General features: G+C 37.0%; 3 protein-coding genes across 4 annotated transcripts; all 3 read right to left on the reverse strand.

The window, feature by feature from the left end:
• Nucleotides 1–1,522: 1,522 nt before the first annotated feature.
• On the reverse strand, nt 1,523–3,986 carry LOC113496623 (pancreatic triacylglycerol lipase-like). 2 transcript variants are annotated; one of them, XM_026875899.1, is made up of 4 exons: nt 3,084–3,986; nt 2,604–2,998; nt 2,121–2,454; nt 1,523–1,610 (listed from the first exon to the last, which is right to left on the reverse strand). In XM_026875899.1, exons 1-4 carry the CDS (start codon nt 3,374–3,376, stop codon nt 1,565–1,567), a joined length of 1,068 nt encoding a protein of 355 aa, XP_026731700.1. In that variant the 5' UTR covers nt 3,377–3,986; the 3' UTR covers nt 1,523–1,564. The 2 variants fall into 2 exon arrangements, with proteins under 2 accessions (XP_026731700.1, XP_026731699.1); XM_026875898.1 differs by lacking the exon at nt 1,523–1,610 and having other exon boundaries at nt 1,920–2,454.
• A 769-nt stretch (nt 3,987–4,755) lies between these two features.
• On the reverse strand, nt 4,756–6,849 carry LOC113496659 (pancreatic triacylglycerol lipase-like). Its single transcript, XM_026875944.1, has 5 exons — nt 6,758–6,849; nt 6,189–6,375; nt 5,708–6,102; nt 5,167–5,500; nt 4,756–4,870 (listed from the first exon to the last, which is right to left on the reverse strand). Exons 1-5 carry the CDS (start codon nt 6,792–6,794, stop codon nt 4,825–4,827), a joined length of 999 nt encoding a protein of 332 aa, XP_026731745.1. The 5' UTR covers nt 6,795–6,849; the 3' UTR covers nt 4,756–4,824.
• Nucleotides 6,850–9,310: 2,461 nt separating this feature from the next.
• LOC113496789 lies at nt 9,311–20,308 on the reverse strand. Its single transcript, XM_026876112.1, has 10 exons — nt 20,199–20,308; nt 19,849–20,035; nt 15,633–16,027; nt 15,150–15,492; nt 14,855–14,859; nt 11,403–11,456; nt 11,098–11,278; nt 10,538–10,932; nt 9,571–9,913; nt 9,311–9,417 (listed from the first exon to the last, which is right to left on the reverse strand). Exons 1-10 carry the CDS (start codon nt 20,233–20,235, stop codon nt 9,372–9,374), a joined length of 1,986 nt encoding a protein of 661 aa, XP_026731913.1. The 5' UTR covers nt 20,236–20,308; the 3' UTR covers nt 9,311–9,371.
• Nucleotides 20,309–22,017: the final 1,709 nt, after the last annotated feature.

Below are 22,017 nucleotides of genomic sequence, written 5' to 3' on the forward strand. Positions count from 1 at the left end.
TAATTAATAATAAGGTTTCGTTTTTAATCTTTGAATACGGAATAATGACGTACTTTATTTACATACATAGTTAATGCTTTTTAAAAGCTAGTGGAGGTTTTTGCTAGTTCTTTTCCATAGGAATGACAATTTGAAACCCTTCACCTACAGTCGATACTGTATACTTGAAAAAAATCTATTGATTATAATTTAAAACTCGGTAAAGAGATGCCTTGACTACGGGCCTCGGCACGGCATTTCAAATTAAATAGAATAACTACATATTTATTTTTTCAAACATAAATTAATTGGCCCAAATACAGTAGCAAATGTTTAATCGCCGTGTACGAAACCAATTACATCGATAATTTTATTTAATTTTAGTGCAACATAATCTTTATCAAATTATTAATCTTTTAATATCAAATTAATGACTTATATCAAGCCACATCGATAAGCTCTATTGGTCTCATACATGACGACGAGTGAGGGATTTTGCTAGAAAGGAAATATTTATGTTCTTAATCAATTTTTGCTTGTCAATATTGCTTATTTCTAGGTGATATGAATCTAACTGATGAGCAATTATCGACCGTTGACATAGTGGAAGTGAGAACTCACGATCTGCATAAAGAACCGTCTCGCTTTTTCATTTACTTAATCAGTTGTATTTGATTATCTGTAGGTATGGGTTCATAGTACAGACCAGGGATGTTGCGAATATGCGCATCCGCATAAGCAAAAGCGGAACTTCCGCATAAATTTGGACATCTGCATCTGGCATCGCTTTGATTAATGCGGATTTCATGCGGATGCGAATGTCATGCAAGCAGCGACAAGAAAGAATTGCGCGGGGCAAGTATTAGGCTGGTTGCGATGATGGAGTGTTCATCGAGAGGAATTTTAGTTATTATCAGCGATAGTACCAAGATTTTTACCATCTCTACAGAGCAATGTGCCGATCTAACAATTATTTAGTCCGAAGCTCTGCGTAATCGCCTTGTATCAGAAAACGCGGCAATACTATTGTTCATTAAGTATAATGCTCCTATATTTAATTTCACTCTCTAATATAAAAACCAGTAGGTGTTTAATCTAGAAATTAGTACCTAGATTTGATTTGATTACAGTTAAAATGTTATAATTAAGTTATTATATTAATTCATTTCATTCTTCATTAATAGACTGTTTACATAATTATGTTAAACATCCGCATCCGCATCCGCGGATGTGAGCCTTCTAAACTCCGCATCCGCATTTGCGACAGCGGATGTGAAAAAATCAGCATCGGCAACATCCCTGATACAGACATTGATGATTATGGAAATGCACAACTATGGCAACTTGGTATTACAGCGACGACAGGTCTTTTATTAACCGATGCCAAGTTAGGGAATTGTAGAAGGATTTTGCTCAGCACTAGGAGATTATAAGGTACAATAAAGAAGGCTTCATCTTACTCACATATTTTTATTGGTTTTTAGTTCATAAGACATTGAACTTTTTTTCAATTCAAAAATGAATTCAATTTAAATTCATTGAGGTCGGTTTTATTTTGAATATTTTTGTAAACCTTTCTACAAGTTCAGAAAGGCCAAGTATTCTTAGTACGAAGACCGTAAATACCGCTTCTGTAAGAATATGCAAAGGACTAGAGAACAATAGGGATGACGACTGGGTATAAAAAGAAAAAATCTCATTAGTCCCTCAGTTAGTTAATTGAAAAGTATTAGACACGTATTTTTTCCTTTTTCAGAAAAACTAGAATTGACAAAGATTAACTGTTTTAAACTTTAGGAGAGGGGGCTTACGACGTAACGATATGGTAAAATTTATACACAATCGTGACGTCACGCGTAAGTTTCATTCACTGTAATTTGGTCAATTTATGTTTGCGGGACAAATTAAAAAATACGTATCCATTATTATACATAAAACTACATGACGGACAGTGCAAAAAAAATTGTCGTCATCCCTATTAATTATGTACTTTATATCATATACCACTAGTGGTTTAGTTATAAGAATTCAACGAGAAATAAAAGCATTGCTCAAAGTACAGAAACACTGTAATTACAGCTAAGGAGCGCTTGTCAAAAAATAAAGGCAGTATTGATATTAAATGAACAAAAAAAACATACCCTTGCTTGAAGATAATAGAGTTCCCCATATTGAAGGTATGTCCTGAGCAGGTTGAGAGCTCAGCGGTCGAAAGATTTGAGCACAGTCGTCCAACGAGGTGATTATAACGAATACTTGCTGCAAACAAAAGATTCGCTCGTCCATGCGAACACACACTGAACAGGCAACCAGGTTGAGGGTTTTGACCGCCGTTGGGATAGAAATCAGCATCGCCAACGGCGTTGAATATACCAAGGATATGGCCGTCAGTATGGATAGCCTCGACGTATATACCAGCGTTTCTGTTTAGCGCATGGATGTTATCGGCCCACCCAGGACCTGCTGGATCCAAACCTGAGGAGAAGCATTTAAGAATTAACTTAATAAGGTATGCACAACAAAATAATTAAAATTTAGACTAATTTAATCAAGACTAATAGGTCATTTGTTGTAGCAACAAATTATGTTTAAGAAACCAAGCAGTAAATGACAATATAACTAACCGGTAACACGAGCAATACGTCCACCTACATGGCGTCCAGCGACTCCTACAATATGAGCTCCTAAACTGAAGCCAACTAGATGCACGTTGTTCCAGTTGCCACCAGCAGTGTTAAAGAGCCAGATAAGAAAATTTCCAAGAGCCAGGCCAACTGCAGGGACGCTGTTGGAAGCGGTAGTGTAGTGTGAGTTGGCGAAAGTGCGCCAGTCCACTACGATGACGTTGGCATCTAGTACGGCAAGGAAAGCCGATGTGATGAGAGGATTCATCGCTGAGTCTCCATCATTTTTCCATCCATGAACAATGACTTTTAATGGACGTAACCCGAGATAGTCTGATAGCCAGACAGTTTTGGCATTTCCATGAATTAGTATTTGAGCATTGCTCGGGTTCGACCTGAAAATATGTTATGAGTTGATAATATAAAACTAGATTTAATGCGATAGCACCCACATAGTATCAATAGTTTTTTAGTCAATACCTGGTGTAAAGCCAATACTGGTTATTGGCCCCATTTCTGGAAGTTAGTAAAGCTTCATCGATGGGCTCGTGAAGGTCCTCCAGCACTGGCTTGCCTTCACCGTCTGCCATCCAGATGTAGCGGCTCTCACCCTCTACGTAGTGACTGTTGTCTCCCGGCACCGAAGGAAAAGCATGGCCGGAGCACACTGGAAGGTTGTTCATATTTGATTGACAGAAAATATATCTCTTGATTTTTGAATAAACCAAACTCTTACTTGCTATGTAGGCTGCTGTTACTAGTAAAATCTTCATAGTCACAGTAAAAACAAATCGAGGATTATGAAATCCTTCGCAACTGTGAATTTTAATTGATAACAGATTTTTTTAGGGGATAATGTATTGAATAACACTGCTGGTTGGTGTCCGGGGATCAAATATGTAAAATATCCAAAAATATCACAACCGGTATGGATAACGGTAAAGTACCTACTGTGTCCTAAGGTAAAGAAGTGTATGGTTAAAAATGAATTTTATGCGATAAAAGAGACCTAATTTAAGAGCTTTTGATAACGTGTGTTACAGAGGACTTGTTTTTAGTCCCAAACATCATTATCAGTAATTCATTGCCAAGTATCTAAAACAAAAAACGCAATCCTCATTTTAAAAGAAAAAATAAATTTAATATCAGTGCTTTGTAGCGCCTATTCTTAGGTAAGAAACTGTATAATAAGGAAATTATAGCTATAATGTTTAAGGCACTTGACGAATGTTATGCTTTATTGTTAGGTGAACATTTCTTTGGAAAGCTTTATTGCTATCTGTCGCAAGCAAGATTCAATCAGAAGTATTTTCCGGATAGTGCATTGAGCTTAATTGTCTTTAGTAAATGGGAACTTCAAAGGCAATTTCAAGAACTTTAAAGGTGACGAGTAGATCTATCCAGCCGTCACCTTTCAGACAGCGACTCTTCACAAAAAGGGTTCCTTTTTAATTTCTCTATAAAGCCTTTTTCTTCATCTGACATCCAAAATGTCACCAGTTTTTCTTTATGGGATTTACAAATAAGAGTTTGAAAAATATTAGTCATCAGTTGTGTTCTTTTGTTTTGTGATATAAGTAGGTACCTAACCGAAAAAGTAGACAGATATAGTATCATTTTTAGAATTAAGACTCTAGCGCTATATTTGCTAGGTAACAGATTAGAAAGGCGAAGAGCTTCCCGCTTTGAGGGAGTAAATACCGCTTCTATAAAAAAAAACTGTATAAATAAATCCTAACTACTAAACAAGTTTGAAATAAATGATCGTGTTTGGCACTAATATCACTAAGTGCATGTAAGTGAACAACTTGTCTAAGAAGGCAGTAGTTTATTAAGAAACATTTTTGGCATTTGTTGAATTATTTGGAGACTGAGTATAAATTTTAAAAGCAATATTTTTTCTTATACAAATGCCGGCGGATTGTCAAAAGTGACTCGCCCATATTTGTTTTTTTTTTCATATCCTCTTTCTCATATTTAAAATCAGTCGGGATTTTACGACTTTTATTATTATTTCCTAGCGGAGTTTTTATAATAGATTTGTGTCATAGCTCAAGCATTCTTAAGCGTTAGTATTCAGAGAAATGTATTTTCTCTACAAGCCCAGGTTTGTAAACATATAATACGAGTTCAAGAGAAACAAGAACATTTAAAATTAAGTTTTATTTTATCACAGTCATCTTTTAATGTCATCTTAGCAGGCTTTCTTTATTGACCATAGTTAGAAAGGCCAAGAGCTTCCAGTAGTGAGGCCGAAGATGCCATTTCTGTAAACAAAAACATTAAAACATAAGTAATCGTTTGCCAATCTATTGGGATATCTAAATCGGGTGATTAAAAAAAATTAAGGGGTGGTTATGGTGTTCACAAATTTATGACCGCAACAAGCTTTGCTTAAGCCCTAAGTTGCTGTCGTATTTATTGTTATAGTGGCCACAGAAATATATAATTTGAGAATATTTTTCTAGCTGTCCCGTTCCACAACGGTACCTCAGTAAAAAGGTTCTATTTTACCTTTTAGGTAAACCTAACCTAACCCTAAAGATTTATCAAGTTCACTTACCCTGATTTGTTGATGACAGCATTACCCATGTTCAAGCTAGATCCTGAACAGTTAGACTGCTGAGCTTGATTTAGGTTTGAGCATTGTCTTCCTGTGAAGCGGTTGTGGCGGATAGTGGAGGCGAATAATTCGTGAGCGCGACTGTGAGAACAAGTACTAAGTGAGCAGCCAGGTTGAGGGTGTCTACCACCGTTGGGGTAGAAGTCAGCGTCAGCAATCGCGGCCATGAGACCGAGGATGTTGCCGTCAGTGTGGATGGCTTCGACGAACCGGCCAGAGTTCCTGTTCAACGCGTTGCTGTTACTACCCCAGCCAGGTCCAGCGGGGTCTAAACCTGTAAAAAGCAAAATATGTGAATACTTATGAACTGATAAACATTATGTTGCGACTCTTATAACCGTTTTGCTCTCAATGTGGATACCTTTGTACAACAAAAATGCTCGTATATAGTGGACAAGGCGTCGCATTTTATGAAAAAGTCTGTAATTCGAATTCGATATAGCTGGGGAAAAGGATACGCTGATATAAAACGTATACTAACCAGTAACGCGGGACGGCCTGCCACCAGCTTGACGACCAGCAACTCCAACAATATGAGCACCTAAACTGTGACCAGCTAAATGCACGTTGTTCCAGTTGCCTCCAGCGTTGTTGATGAGCCATACAAGGAAGTTTCCAAGATGTTGGCCAACACTTGGAACACCGTTAGCTGCAGAGGTGTAGCTGGAGCCAGCGAGACCGCGCCAGTCCACTACGATGACGTTGACGTCTTGAACAGCGAGGAAAGCCGACGTGATTCCGGTATTCACAGAGGAACCCCCATTGCTGTTCCATCCGTGGACGATGACCTTCAGAGGCTTGTTTGACGCGTAATTGGAGTTCCGTACGGAGTTGATGTTTCCGTTTATAAGAATTTGGGCATTATTTTGGTTTTGCCTGAAATATAACAGAGCATTAATCAAATAAATTGCGTCACCTAACATTAAAAAATGTATGTGATTAAATTCCATGATCAAGGTTACCTAGTGAAAAGCCAATATTGGTTGTTGGCTCCATTCCTGGAATTCACTACAGCTTCATCGACGGGCTCCTGAAGGTCCACCAGCACTGGTGTGCCCTCACTGTCCGGCATCCAGATGTAGCGGCTCTCACCCTCCACGTAGTGTCTGTTGTCTACAGGCACAGAGGGGAGCGCATGGCCGGAGCACACTGTAAATAGTTTAGTAAGAATGTCAGGTTGTGAATGTCTCACTGTAAATTTATCAATTTTTTTTTAGTTTAAGTTTCCGCGCGATTTTACACCGTTATAAGTAATTTTCGAGAACATTTCCAATCGTATATGTAAAGGAAGTAGATTATTAATTATTGTGTAGCTACGTTAGGGCTCTATTCATAAGTATCAGAATCGATCTGTCTTTCTCATTCGTTAGGAGATCCGCTTATAAGAGCTGAAGGGTGCCAATTTTTTTTAGTACTGTCTTGATTTTATTTAATTGAATAGCTATTGACTAAAACAGATTTAGTCTTACGAACTAGAAGTTACTCTCTAAAATCTGAATAGTTTGAAAAAATATTGAAATTAAATACTTACATGCTACGAATGCAGCTAAAGCGATAACCACTTTCATTTTGGCACGTACTCGTGCTGGTAGATAGGTGTCTCGCTTTATATATTCTCATTACTATCGCTTTAATATGATACGCCTTTATCAATACTTATTTGTTGATAGTGATCTCTTATTAATAAGATGTATTCGAATTAGATTAACGTTAAGCTGTTTTTTTTTAGAATTCTGCACGTAATCGAAAAACGTTATTATTAATCCTAAACCTCTGTTATTGTCCGTCTTTCTCTGCATAGAAGTGGTTTAAGTGTTTTTTTTTGCAGCTTTGACAAAATTAAGGGCAAAAAGGTTGATAAAAATAAAAATAAACTGACCCCTTGGTTTTGAAATTAGTCATAGTATATTCTATTAGAAAATCAGTCTGTGATGTAGGCCATCTTGGATTTGAGATGTGTGCGATAACTTAGATATACACTAACCACTCGCACTCACACTTTAACAATTGACACAAAAAGTCCGGGTAAAAAAAGGAATTCTAGATCAAAGGAAAACAGTTGACACCGGATAAAACACGATTAAGCAATAATCGTAATGAGAATTAACATGATTAGCAACGATATTCCTTCTACATAAGTACTTTTCATATGTTTGGCGAATAACAACCTGTATATGCGAATGTTTATTAAAAGTAATAATGTTAAAGGTGGAGCTCGTGGCTAAGCTATAACCGCATAAGTGATACGATCACTGGTTAAGCTATGCTTGACGCGGTTGGTCTGTAGATGGGTGACCATCTTTGTCATAACGAGTTCTTCCGTGTTTCGGAAGGCACGTTAAATTGTGGGTCCCGACTGTTATTCCTACATCTTTGACAGTCGTTACAGGTAGTCAGAAGCTTGAAAAAGTCTGACAGCCAGTCTAACCAAGGGGTATCGTGTTGCCCAGGTAACTGGGTTAAGGAGGTCAGATAGGCAGTCGCTCCTTGTAAAACACTGATACTTAGCTGAAACCGGTTGGACTGGTAGCCGACCCCAACATAGTTGGGAAAAGGCTAGGCCAATGATGAAAAATGATGAATGTTAAAGGTAATATAGGTAGTACGAAACTCTGGGTTGGAGTGCGACTCGCACTTAAGAAATTAATTCGCATATCATTGCACATTATCAAGTGTGTTAAACATGGAGTTTACTTTGATTATGACATTACTCTGATAAAACAAATAGCGGATTAGACGTGTTTATAGTCATATCTTTGGTTTACATTAGTCACAATTTAATGCAAGTGGTTGATCGTAGGGTATTCGATTCCTCTGCCACAATATTATGAAGATGAGTGTTAAATCCCACCAAAAATATTTTATAAAAAACTAGCCAAGTCTCGATGGAGCTACTTGATTATAATCTATACTAATATATAAAGCTGAAGAGTTTGTTTGTTTGTTTGAACGCGCTAATCTCAGGAACTACTGGTCCAAATTGAAAAATTCTTTTTGTGTTGAATAGACCATTTATCGAGGAAGGCTCTAGGCTATAAACCATCACGCTGCGACTAATAGGAGCTAAGATACAATGGAAAATGTGAAAAAAACAGGGCAGGTATAAATCATAACTTATATCTTCTACCCACGGGGACGAAGTCGCGGGCAACAGCTAGTCTCTAATAAAAAGTAATGAAATCCAGACTAAGTCGTGCCAAGTATGTTTACTGCGATTACTTTTTTATTATAGTTTATGTTGTGACTTCTTGGCTTTGTTAAATCCAAAAAGATTCCAATAGAACTTTGAAAGCTTTATTAACCAGTGTTATTTTTTTCGGTTTTGTATTAATAGAGACAGTATAAAAAACAACAAATAATAAAAAAACAAAAACCTCTAAATAATAAACCACTCGACAAATCATCTTTGTCAGAATTGTAGAGACTAAAATATGTAATTGATACCTACTCTCACATGACGATTGAATTCCATATTCATTTTCGCATCATCAAGTTTTTCATCAAAAGAAATGAGAACTCTCTTGATTAATTATATTCTTATGATCATTCTAGTTCAGTAAACTAGTTCAAGTGCAAGATAACAGATGGCGCTGATGTTCCAAAGTGACTTTATCTAGATCATGGTTTGTTTATTTAGATGAAAATTGTTTAATTGATATTTTGCGTTCGTTATTTTATGGAAAATGCTATCTTTTTTAACCAAGTACTCTTTATTATCATAGATTTACTCTGATTTATTTATGAAAGACAGCATTGACAATGTTAGATCCTGATCAGTTATCCTGTTCAGCATCCCTTACTTGATTCCTCAGTCAATAATTTCATTTTTTAGACAGCAGACTGTCTGCTTGTGACCACGGACAGTGCAACCTGGTCTAAACGTTAAGGTTTCAATTATCAAAGGAAAATTCCTTACGGCATTCATGTAAATATGTAGATATGTTACTATCTATAATTACAGGTTTCATCTCAATGCTATTTAAGCCATCACAGCTCAAAAGAATATTAAATACTTACTAAACTTTACTCATTTATGATTTTAACAAACAGGCAGAGAAAAAGTACGATAGAAAAACAAAAGAAGTAGATTTCGCAAGTTTAATCTTTTTAAAGTCACGTCGTTGGGTTGTTCCGGTTCGGGTTGTTTAGAAAGGCCATGAGCTTCCCGTTCTGAGAGCGTAAATTCCGGATCTGTAAAAAATAATCATGTTAAAGTCTGACCGTCATAAAGAGTGGTTATTTAGTTGGTTTGAACCCAAAAATTACACGTTAAAAGTTTGGGTATAACCTTACTCCTAAATTAGATTTTGTTTGTTTAAGTTGATAACTCAAATTATCACTTACCCTGATTTGTTGATCTGAGCATTGCCCATGTTCAAGTTACCACCTGAACAGTTAACATTCTGAGCTTGACTAAGGTTAGAGCATTGTCTGCCTGTGAAACGGTTGTGGCGGATTGTGGAAGCAAAAAATTCAAAGGCACGTCCGTGAGAGCATGAGCTGTTGATACCACCAGGGCAACCAGGTTGTGGGTGTCTGCCACCGTTCGGGTAGAAGTCGACGTCAGCAATTGGGTTCATGAGACCGAGGATGTTGCCGTCGGTGTGGATGGCTTCGACGTAACGACCAGCATTCCTGTTTAACGCGTTGCTGTTGCTACTCCAGCCAGGACCAGCAGCGTCCAAACCTGTAGAAAATCGATTATATTTTGTGTTATTAAACTGAAATAGTATGTATGAAAAGAAAGAGATTCTGACATATTAACTGTTCAGTTAACCAAAAATATCAGCTGATTTCATGACAATATTCAGATTGCAACTGTGCCCTGTTCAAGCTCATTAAGAGATACTGTTTATAAGATTTCGTTTGCAGAGATAGAATAATCGACGCTGTGTTTAAAATGTATGGTTGATGCCGACCAATCTGGAGATTGATTCCATTTAGTTTGGGAAAAGGTAAGATATACAGGGTGGAAGAGACGTCATACCGATCCCGTGGTCCAGGGGTTATGGACATGATTAAAGATCCCCCTGCTTGGGAATTTTTCGTCGGTCTTTTGATGAATCGGTTTATTCATGCGGCTTGCTCGCGACCCCGCCACTGCTTAAGCTCATGATTGAATGATGAATTGAACATTTTGACGTCACTCTCGGTTAGATTTGCGAGAGAGCAATGAACGATGAGTACCTTTACGAATCAGCTGATCGAAAGCAGTTTTTATTGTTTTATTTACAATGCCTTTTTTCGTGAAAAGGGCTAAATAAAAATTTCATCCCTATCACCCTGTATTACGAATGATGTTGCAACTAACCAGTCACGCGGGAAGGCCTGCCACCGGCTTGACGTCCAGCAACTCCAACGATGTGAGCGCCCAAACTGTGACCGACTAGATGAACGTTGTTCCAGTTGCCTCCAGCGTTGTTGATGAGCCACACAAGGAAGTTTCCGATATGTTGTCCAACACTGGGAACACCGCCAGCAGCAGAGGTGTAGCTGGAGCTAGCCAAACCACGCCAGTCGACAACGATGACGTTAACGTCTTGAACCGCGAGGAAAGCCTGTCTGATAGCAACATTCACAGGTGAACCTCCGTTGTTGTTCCATCCGTGGACGATGACCTTGATGCCCTTGTTGGATGCATAATTGGAGTTCCTTACTGAGTTGATATTGCCGTTAACGAGAATTTGTGCGCTGTTTTGGTTTGACCTGAAATAAAAGAGAGCTAAATCTAAACAACAAGCTAGATTTAATGATTCTTGTTATGTTGACTTTGACGAATCCTTGATCAAATTATTTGAATCAGTAGGTCACAAAGATTGGTTGACACTTGGTTACGAAGATTGTTTTGGACAGACAATTAAATGTAATTACCTGGTAAAAAGCCAGTATTGGTTGTTGGCTCCATTTCTGGAATTCAGTAAAGCTTCGTCGACGGGCTCGTGAAGGTCTACCAGGTGTGAGTTGCCCTCACCATCCGGCATCCAGATGTAGCGGCTCTCACCCTCCACGTAGTGACTGTTGTCTACAGGCACCGCGGGGAGAGCATGGCTCACTGGAAATCACGGAAGATTGAAACTAGTTTTAGTAATTGTTAGAACTATAACTATTGATAGAAGAAGTCCAAGAAAAAATAATTGATATAGTTTGATCAATTAATATTGGAAAAAAACACTAACATGCTGCGAGAGCTGCTAGTGCGAGGACAATCTTCATGATGTCACTAACTTTTGCTAGTTCACGTTAATGCCATGCTTTATATATTGTTAGTATTATCGCATAAAAATTGATATGCTTTTTTATCAATAACGTTTATGTTTGACAGTGATTCATTAATAAAATCATTTCATCAATCATAACTCGAATACTGATTAATGTTTTAGGGTTTAGGGTTCTGTATTCGAGGGTGTGGCATTTTCATAGTTATGTTTGAAAGATAATTAGTCGGGTACCATTGTAGAGTTTTCTGGTTATAAACAGCTCCTGCCTGTTCCTGCTCTTTCCTATTGGTAAAATTTCATTTTTTTTTCATCTTTGTATAGTTACCTGAACATTTTAATAGTGTAACTGTGTGATCTTAATAAAGTAGAAATAATCTACGATGGCAAAAAGTAAATAAATAAATAAATGCGGACAACATCACATACATTGTTCTAACGTTCCAAAGTAAGTTGCTTAAGCACTTGTGTTATTTAATTCAGATACAACGAAGGTACCACAAACACCCAGACCCGAGACAACGTAGAAATGTGAATTTTTACATTGACCCTACCGGGGATCGAACCCGGGACCTCAGAGCTAGCGACACCTTGAAACCGGTGCATACGCCACTCGACCACGGAGGTCGTCAAAAATTACATTTTGAAACGGGAATCTCAAAATTATTTTGTTTGATGAAATTTCTGAGACAAAGAAGCAGGGAAATGATATAAAACCTGGATGAAAGCTAAGCAATTCTCATTTTCAGATGGTAAGATGGAGCTAGCTATTGAAAGGCATAACACACATATGAAAATGACATGATAATTTGCAATTAAATTATTTTTATTTAACAAAATAGAGATTATCTAGAAAATATACGATTTTAAATAAAATGAAAATGTCACTGATGTTAACTAGTTCCTAAACAAGTATTAGAATGTTTAAGCGTGTTATTTTGTAAATAATACGAAACTCTGAGACCAAGATTTCGACTCGTACTTTTCGTGTTTGTACACGTCATTTGTTTTCAATTAATTGATAAGGGTATTTCCAAGATAAAGCCAATTAAAGGTAAAATAAATGTAAATATTTATTGTACATAGGTCGTGGTAGCCTTGCGGTTCTATGTATGTAGCCTGTTCCGTCTTAGCACAGGCAAGTACCAATAAGATTCTCGAAGATATATTTACTTTCAAGTCAAATAAAAATGGTTTATTGCAATCCATAATGTGCAATTACAGGTGGTACAAATAAAATAAAAATTAGAAACAATAATTATAAGATACTAGCTGTCCCGGCGAACTACGTAGTACGTCACAGTTGATGTACAATTAATTTTGCAATTTTTTCGTAAACCGTTGAAACCTTCCCTGGAGTGCTTACGATGTATCGCGAGGTGGATGCCAAATATTAATACTGAAATTGCCCAATCCAAGTGATACCGTGCATTAATGTTCAAATCTTTCTAGTGCTAGTGGTCACCAGTGGAACATTTGTTATGGTCTTACTGTCAATGTTAATAAAAATACTTGACAATTTAAGTATTTCATTCACGGCTTCGCAAGATACGATATCTCGTGTACTACTACTACTGCCTGTTCTTCTGGTACCTTTTCTCCAAATAGCAAATCCTTAAATGTAGGAGACATTAAATTAAAATTGACCAGGAGAGATTCTGTCAGACTTTAACTAACTAAAACCCAGCCTTTGTTTCTTCTTTTTTCCTTTGTATTCTAGGGCCACGGTGACCCTTTTGGAAAATTCCGCTGGATCTACTATTGCCGGTTCAGTCGAGAGTAAGTTATAAATAGACCCGGTGAACTTTGTTCTGCCTTAGATACAACTAACTGAACGAACAGATTTTGAATTTTATTATCAGACATTTTTTTTGGTTAAATTTTTGTACATTAAAGTCATGTATTGAGAGATGCTCATTGGTGCATAGATTGGTCCCTGTAAAGCAATTTGGGATACACGGAAATTTTTCGTTTTATTATCCCTACTAATATTATAAATGTGAAAGTAACTGTCTGTCTGTCTGTCTGTTACGCTTTCACGTCTAAACCACTGAACGGATTTTAATGAAATTTGGTACAGAGATAGAGTTGAACTTGAGAAAGAATGTAGGATTTTTGAAGATTTTTTCCGGTTTTTTGAAGAGTTCTCTTGGAAACGCGATATAACCGACATCGACGTGGGCCGCGGGCGAAAAGTTACTTAGGTTTATAAACATGAAACACTAGTGGGCTTTCGACTTGTGAATATACCACATAAGTATAACTACCAGTTCTCCTGGTACTATCCACATGGCTACTACTGCTTACTCCCTTGAAAGAACGCTCAGGACAACTTATACCTTATCCTCTGATTAATACCTTAATTTACTACTAATAGTCCTAGTACCGGCCTCATGTGCTGTAGTCAAGTATTGTAGTCAGTTGTGTTTTGTTCCTCTATGTCAGATGCATGTAATCTTAAGAGCGTTAAAAGCATGTAACCATGAGTATGTGTTTTTGTCTAGCTTTTAAGGATGATTCAGTGACATACATACGTACATTATAGGTATATCAATCTGTTAGCCGTCAAACGTATTTCACAGGACGAGGAAATGTTTTTTTTTCAGGATGCAACATTTCGTCTGTTCCAAATAAAAACTGCTTTCAATTGGTCACCCATATTTTTCTTTACTTCAACAATCGTTGTTGTGTGGTAGAAATAATTCATCAGTCAAATTTTAAACCTTTCAGTTTTCTCGGTTCATGAAAAATGGTTTGGTGACAGACGAATGAATAGACTGGCAAACAGCGGAAGCGTCGTAATAGGCTTCGGTATTTACCTATTGAGTACGGAACTCTAAATATGTTTAATTTTAATATTTATTTTAAAGCACGCAGTGAATAATCAGTAGATTTGAGGAAGCACCTATTAATTAGTAGATGAGGTAATCCATATAACATGATATTACCGTGATATTGATATTGAATGTGATATACATACAATATGCGTACAATGTTTGTATAGTTTCCGATTTTAATCTATGATTGCTTTGATTTTTAAATTAAATAATAAGGTTTTTTTTGTCGTTGTTGTCACGCAAGTTTTGTAACTTACACTGCATAAAATATGAATAAATTACTTAATTAAAATTTGATGTTGATGATGATGTCTCAATTTTTTTGTATAAATAAAGTGATCCCATTTCATATTTGTATCTTTTTTTTCTTTGGAATTGAGTAAATGCACCTTAGTCAGTTATGATAACTAAGGATTTTTATAAAATTCAACTGTTGAAAAAATAAAAGAGGTACAATATCCAAATATTTTGATAAAGTTTTATTTACATCTGCGTCATCATTAAATGTTAAATCGCTAAGATTTCCGGTTGGTTGTTAGAAAGGCCAAGAGCTTCCAGTCCTGAGAGCGTAAATACCGCTTCTGTAAAACAAAATAAAACCGGTCAAATGCAAGTTGGACTAGCGACACTGAGGGTTACGTAGAAATAGGTTGAAAGAAAATAGAATAGAATACAATATAGAACAGGTAAATAAACAAATTGGTTTCATGACGAATCTCGTTGAGAGTACCTACCCTTCAATGGGACTGTCACGAAGTCACGTTCCTTAACCACGATCTTTTTTTTAGTAGGTGTTGTTATATAAGTATTTTTCTTTTTGTCTCCATAAACTGGGTATAAACATTGGTTCCTTAAGACAATAATCACTCACCCTGATTTGTTGATAACAGCATTGCCCATATTCAAATTAGATCCTGAACAATTAACCTGTTCAGCTTCTCTAATGTTATTGCACCTCCTCGCTGTAAACCGGTTGTGGCGAATAGTAGAGGCGAATAAGTCAAGAACGCGAGCGTGAGAACATGAATTACTGAGAATTGAGCAGCCAGGCTGAGGATGTTTACCACCGTTGGGGTAAAAGTCAGTGTCACCAATAACGTTCATGAGACCGAGAACGTTGCCATCTGTGTGGATAGCTTCCACGTATCGTCCAGCGTTCCTGCTTAATGTGTTGCTGTTACCACTACCCCAGCCTGGACCAGCGGCATCCAAACCTGTAAATTAAAAATATTTGGCCGGTTATAGCTAAGGTTTATTTTTGGATTTGACCAAATTAGTTTGATGCGATTCCAACGTGTGGAAAAAGAGTTTATATGCAAGATGCTTTCACAAAATTGGAAATGTTGCAACTAACCCGTCACGCGGGAAGGCCTGCCACCAGCTTGACGTCCAGCACTTCCAACAATATGCGCTCCTAAACTGTGACCAACCAGGTGAACGTTGTTCCAGTTGCCACCAGCGTTGTTGATGAGCCACACGAGGAAGTTACCGAGATGTTGACCAATACCAGGAGCACCCCTAGCGGCAGTGTTGTAGCTGGAGCCAGCGAGACTGCGCCAGTCCACTACGATGACGTTAACATCTTGAACAGCGAGGAAAGCCTGTCTGATGACAGTATTGACATGAGAATCTCCATTGTCTTTCCATCCATGAACGATGACCTTGATGGCTTTGTTGGATGCATAGTTAGAGTTCCTTACTGAGTTGATATTACCATTGGTAAGGATTTGCCTGCTGTTTTGGTTTGACCTGGAATAGAAAAAAAATTGGTCAAGAAAATTAAGATCAGTGATTTGAAAATGTTTTATAAACTCAAGTTAAATATTTGTATCCATACGAATCAAATAGCATGAGGACTGTTACCTAGTGAAAAGCCAATATTGGTTGTTGGCTCCATTTCTTGCATTCAGTAGAGCTTCATCGACGGGCTCGTGAAGGTCTACCAAGTGTGCATTACCCTCACCGTCCGGCATCCAGATATAACGGCTCTCACCCTCCACGTAGTGACTGTTGTCTCCCGGCACCGTGGGGAGCGCATGGCCGCAGCACACTGGATGGATGTGAAATGTAATATGTAAATAATATGTAATTCATTAATTGACAAAAGTAATTAATTGCGAACATGGTATGTTTTAATAAAATTAGACAAAATGAGGAAGATAAAATTAAAAAAAATATATAAATATTCAAAAAATACCAACCTGCTACGAAGGCTGCTAAAGCGATGACAATCTTCATGACTGCACTGTCATATGCTTGCAGATTTCGATTCCCGGCTGTTTATATCCCCTCTACTATCGCATAAAGATGATATGCACATTTATCAAGTGCGCAAGTGTTTGTCAGTGATTCGTTAATTAGTCAATGATTTAATCCACAAGTGATTTATTACTTGGGGATCAATATCCAAGGTGCCAGTGTACCAATACCCAACAATAACCATTTCTGACAGGTTTCCCTACCAGCTCTCATACCACGTTTCGTAGGTTTTAACAGTGATCCCAAGTGAAATGGATGCTCTCAGATTTACAGATTACATGATACTAAAAGAAGCAATAAGCAATCACTTTTGTGCAAGATAAATATTATTTTTTTGGTTTTTATAGTAACTTTGAGAGGACGCTTTATTATTGAATGATGCAACGGTTTACTTTCGCGTATTGATCGGGATTGCCCGACTAGTTTCAGATCCAAGTGGAGTCCTTGATGATGAGTTCTCTCGGCGAGACGATCTGTGCTTATGACTGAGGACTTCAGTTTAGTCAGAAACTTGTCGGTCATTTAAGTTTCTTTATAAATTTATAAAAATTAACTTTCTTTAAAATATATAATGAGACAGATTTTTTGGAATAAGGTTCCGACTCGCACTTGCCGACTTTTTGCATGTCATTTATGTGCGATTCATCATGGTTCTGTGATTAGGATATTTATAAAACAAAAAACCTGGCGATTGCTGATTTACCTAAACTATGACAATGAAAACTTATGATATAAACTTGATCTTTGGTTCAATTTCACAGATAATCGAAATTGAATTCTGAAACTTTAAATCAATGAAAACAATTTCCTTTGTTTTCAAAAGTGATATGACTTTCAATACATTCCAGTGATTCGTTATGGTTAGTATTTGGCGAAATGTCCATAAGCACATTGATGCTCAGTGCCAAATACATCATATAGGACAAACGATGGTATAATTCCTGCTCAGTATCTACAAATTTGACTAAAGTTTAGACCAAGCCAAATTTTTCGTGTTTCTAAACTATCCCTAAGTTATTTGGTACCAAGGTAATATAATAATTATCTTTATCTTTTATTAGGTTTTCAATAGTTATTTTGTAATTCAGTTTATTTTGTTCTATGAAAATAGTACCTGTAATGTCAGATCAACCTAAAATCTAAAGGATAATGGTACTTTACAACCCGGATAGTGTAACCAACTGATATGGTTGATCGTGTCCAGCCCGATGGTCCGATGACAGCAAAAAGGAGGTCCCTGTGTTGTGTACTATAAGTTGATAGTTCAATGTAAAAGTGTAATGATAAAATTATCAGATTATAATCACAGCCAAGCACCAAAGATCGTTTCAAAAATTTGACGCAATAAGCGAAAAAAAATACCTTTATCGCTACAGATAAAAGACGGAGAAACACTATTGTGTAAGCATAGCATAACACTCAAAAAGTGTAGTTTTTTGCTACCTATAGTCATAAAGTTCTATTCTACTATGCAAGAATAGATGTACCTTAAATGTATAGAGATAGAGTGCATTTTCAAGTATGTAGTCCTTCACAATTTTTTAAGAAATTTCTGTTACCATTAAAATTTTACATACATAGTCTGAAGTCACTGTTAAAATTACTAAAAGATTTTGTTTAGCCCTTTCAGTTGATCTCTTTAGGTTCCCAAATGTACTTATATCAAAATTCGTTATCATTTAATTTACATAATAAGCTTATTTTTCAAGAGGAATTTTATCGACTCATAGTAACTGATTAAATAAAGTAAGTTGAATAAGCACGATGTGGCAGATTCTGATTATTATGAGAAAAACACCTTCCAAGGGCTAGTAAGACATTGTTATAGGTTGTTCTAGGTGTACAATATATATTTTTTTGAAGTGAAAAAGGCTTATAATAATGTGTAATGTGGTGTTTTAGGAAAGTATAATAAAATAAAAAGCAAAATATGTTTCGACCGCGTTTTTATTTACAATCAAGTCATATTTAAAGTCGCCTGGTTTTTTCGGTTGGTGATGTTTAGAAAGGCCAAGAGCTTCCAGTTCTGAGAGCGTAAATTCCGGTTCTGCAAAAAAATAAATATGTCAAAAATTACACGTTAAAAGTTTGGATCTAACCTTACTCATAAATTAGATTTTGTTTGCTTGAGTCGACAACTCAAAATAACTTACCCTGATTTGTTGATCTGAGCATTGCCCATATTCAAGTTAGCTCCTGTACAATTAACATTCTGAGCTTGACTAAGGTTAGAGCATCGCCTTCCTGTGAAACGGTTGTGGCGAATAGTGGAAGCGAACAATTCGTGAGCGCGACTGTGAGAGCATGAGCTGTTGATGCCACTAGGGCATCCAGGTTGTGGGTGTCTGCCACCGTTCGGGTAGAAGTCGACGTCAGCAATTGGGTTCATGAGACCGAGGATGTTGCCGTCAGTGTGGATGGCTTCGACGTAACGACCAGCATTCCTGTTTAAGGCATTGCCGTTACTACTCCAGCCAGGACCAGCAGCGTCCAAACCTGTGGAAAATCGAAGTATATAGAAATCCTTTAGAATGTAAAGACCTTTATTTATGAAAAAAGACGGAGAGATAGTAAAATCAACTAGTATTTGCTGGTAAACAAAAAAAACAAGATGATTTAATGAAATTATTCATCTTGCAACCTAGACTAGTGTACGCTTATTGTAGGGCACTGTTCATCAGATATAGTTTGTCAATATTTGTCAAGCGTTGCTCTGTATATTATGATAATATGGTCGGGGTCGGCACCCGCATTGGCTTAGGAAAAGATTAGACCGACAAATTAGGGCATATCATGCTACTAACCAGTGACTCGCGAAGGCCTGCCACCAGCTTGACGACCAGCAACTCCCACGATATGGGCACCTAAACTGTGACCGACCAGGTGAACGTTGTTCCAGTTGCCTCCGGCGTTGTTGATGAGCCACACAAGGAAGTTGCCGAGATGTTGACCAATACCAGGCACGCCTGCAGCAGCAGAGGTGTAGCTGGAGCCAGCGAGACCGCGCCAGTCTACTACGATGACGTTGACGTCTTGAACAGCGAGGAAAGCCTGTCTTATAGCAACATTCACAGAGGAACCGCCATTGCTGTTCCATCCATGGACGATGACTTTGATACCCTTGTTGGATGCATAATTGGAGTTCCTTACTGAGTTGATATTTCCGTTGACAAGAATTTGTGCGCTGTTTTGGTTTGACCTGAAAAAAAAGAAAACTAAAATTATAAAAAAGAACGATCAGATTATTATAATCAGTATTTGCGTATGAAGGTTGTATAGTCGTGATTGGCCAGGCAACTAAATTTAATTACCTGGTGAAAAGCCAATATTGATTGTTGGCTCCATTTCTTGCATTCAGTAGAGCTTCGTCGATGGGTTCTTGAAGGTCGACCAGGTGTGAGTTGCCCTCACCGTCCGGCATCCAGATGTAGCGGCTCTCACCTTCTACGTATTCACTGTTGTCTCCCGGCACAGAGGGGATGGCATGGCCGGAGCACACTGAAAATTAAGCAAGATTAAAAAAATATTGCATTGAATTAGGAAGAGGTGAAATGTGATGCATTGAAGGGAAAATTAAATATGAAAGTATCTAAAAATTAAAAATGTTGTTGGAAATGAAAAATCATTAAAATAAGAATAAATATTGAAATTAAATACGAACAAGCTACAAAAGCTGCTAATGCGAGGACAATCTTCATGGTGGCACGGACTGTTGGTAGAACACGTTGATGCCATGCTTTATATATTGTTAGTATTATCGCATGAAAATGATATGCGTTTTTATCAATTACATACATTTTCGACAGTGATACATTAACAAAATCGTCACATCAATCATTTACTCAAAAACTGATTAGTGTTTTAGGGATCTTTGTTCGAAGGTCACACATAGATCTTGCTAAATGTCATTTCCGTGTTTTCGAAGTTTTTTTCTATTTCACTCTACTACTCTTTGACTGTACTCTTATATTTTACTTTACCATATTCCAACATTGCAACGTGTTACAGTGCTAATAAGAAGGTAGTGCCAATAAGATAATGAAATGATCCTCGGAGAGAATATGTGCAAAAATGATGATGTATCCTAGAACTTAGCCAAGTTTTGCCAAAGGATTTTTAAATCAGATTTCTCTACGAAAAACCACAGAGTGAATCAAAGCGTGTAGGTTCTTGGGTAAGTTGTTAGTGATGTCAACACATATACATAACTCAAATCAGCTTGATCGGAACTCGTGAAGTGAATTTTTAACTTGCAAGATTGAATTACCATAAAAGGGACAGACGATATGCTTATAAAAAGAAATGCTAATTGAATGGAACCAGCTAGTTTGTGTATAAGATTGCATACGCTTATATAAGAGCACTGCGTAGACCTGTTTTTGCGAATGTATCTATTGCGTATACGACACTCTTAGTTTTCGATTTCGACTCGCACTTGCCGAGTTAGGTCACGTCATTTGTTTTGAATGATAAGAGTATTTTCAAGATAAAGGACATTAATGAAAAATAAAATGTTATGACAAAAAAGTTGTAATTACTTGGATTATAGTGACTTTGCATGCATGGAATTGTAGGTTCGATCTCAACGTGGGCCAATCAATGAGAGATTGCCAGAGTTATGTATATCAATTTTTTTTTAATTATTATTACTAGCAAACGGTGAATCAATCGACTCGGACTTCAGAAAACCTGCTCTAAAGCAAAACGCAGTGCACTAGTGCGATGTACAAAACTTCAACCGTCCCTATAGTCTAGGAGCTTTACATTTATAATCTATGGCTATTTCACAATATATAAATCTTTCAGCCAGAAAGGCATTCTACAGGCCATGAAATTGAAAAAAAATAATAAGATGGAATTTTAAAATCTGAAAACATTTCAATATTAAGCACCTATTCATTAGTAGTAAGATAATACATTATACATGATATTGCCGTGATATAAGTGTGATATGTACTTGGTTTCGAGCGACTTGTGCAATTCCACGCGAGATATACAATTAGCATGTGTAATCGCCGTTTTTAATCCGTGCTTGATTGCGTTGATTTTTTATTAAAGATAATGCTTTTTTTTTGCGTGGCCCTCACACCTGTTTTAAACGTGCGTATATATAATACATATTTCCGTAGTCATAATTAAAACGCAAGTTAACTAAACAGATTTCAGAACAAGTAATAATAAAAAATCATTTTCTCATTTTCCTCACGTTTTTTTATTTTTCTCACCAATTCAATTTTACACCTTAGATTGTTATTTGTCGCAAAATGATCATTATTCACATTTTCATTTTACAAGCTTATTCCATTCCATGTATCATTGAGACCTCAAGACATTACCAAGCATCACCTCACTGATAGACCACCTAGGAAAAGCCTTTGTATGATGCTAGAAGCTACGAGTGTTTGTCGTTGAAGGTTCGTGAAAAGTACCGCAAGTCTACGATTAAATTGCATAGTAAGGAGTCGATTATTTAAAAAATG

The sequence above is a fragment of the Trichoplusia ni genome, chromosome 8, assembly GCF_003590095.1.
Source record: "Trichoplusia ni isolate ovarian cell line Hi5 chromosome 8, tn1, whole genome shotgun sequence".
NCBI classification, from domain to species: domain Eukaryota; kingdom Metazoa; phylum Arthropoda; class Insecta; order Lepidoptera; family Noctuidae; genus Trichoplusia; species Trichoplusia ni.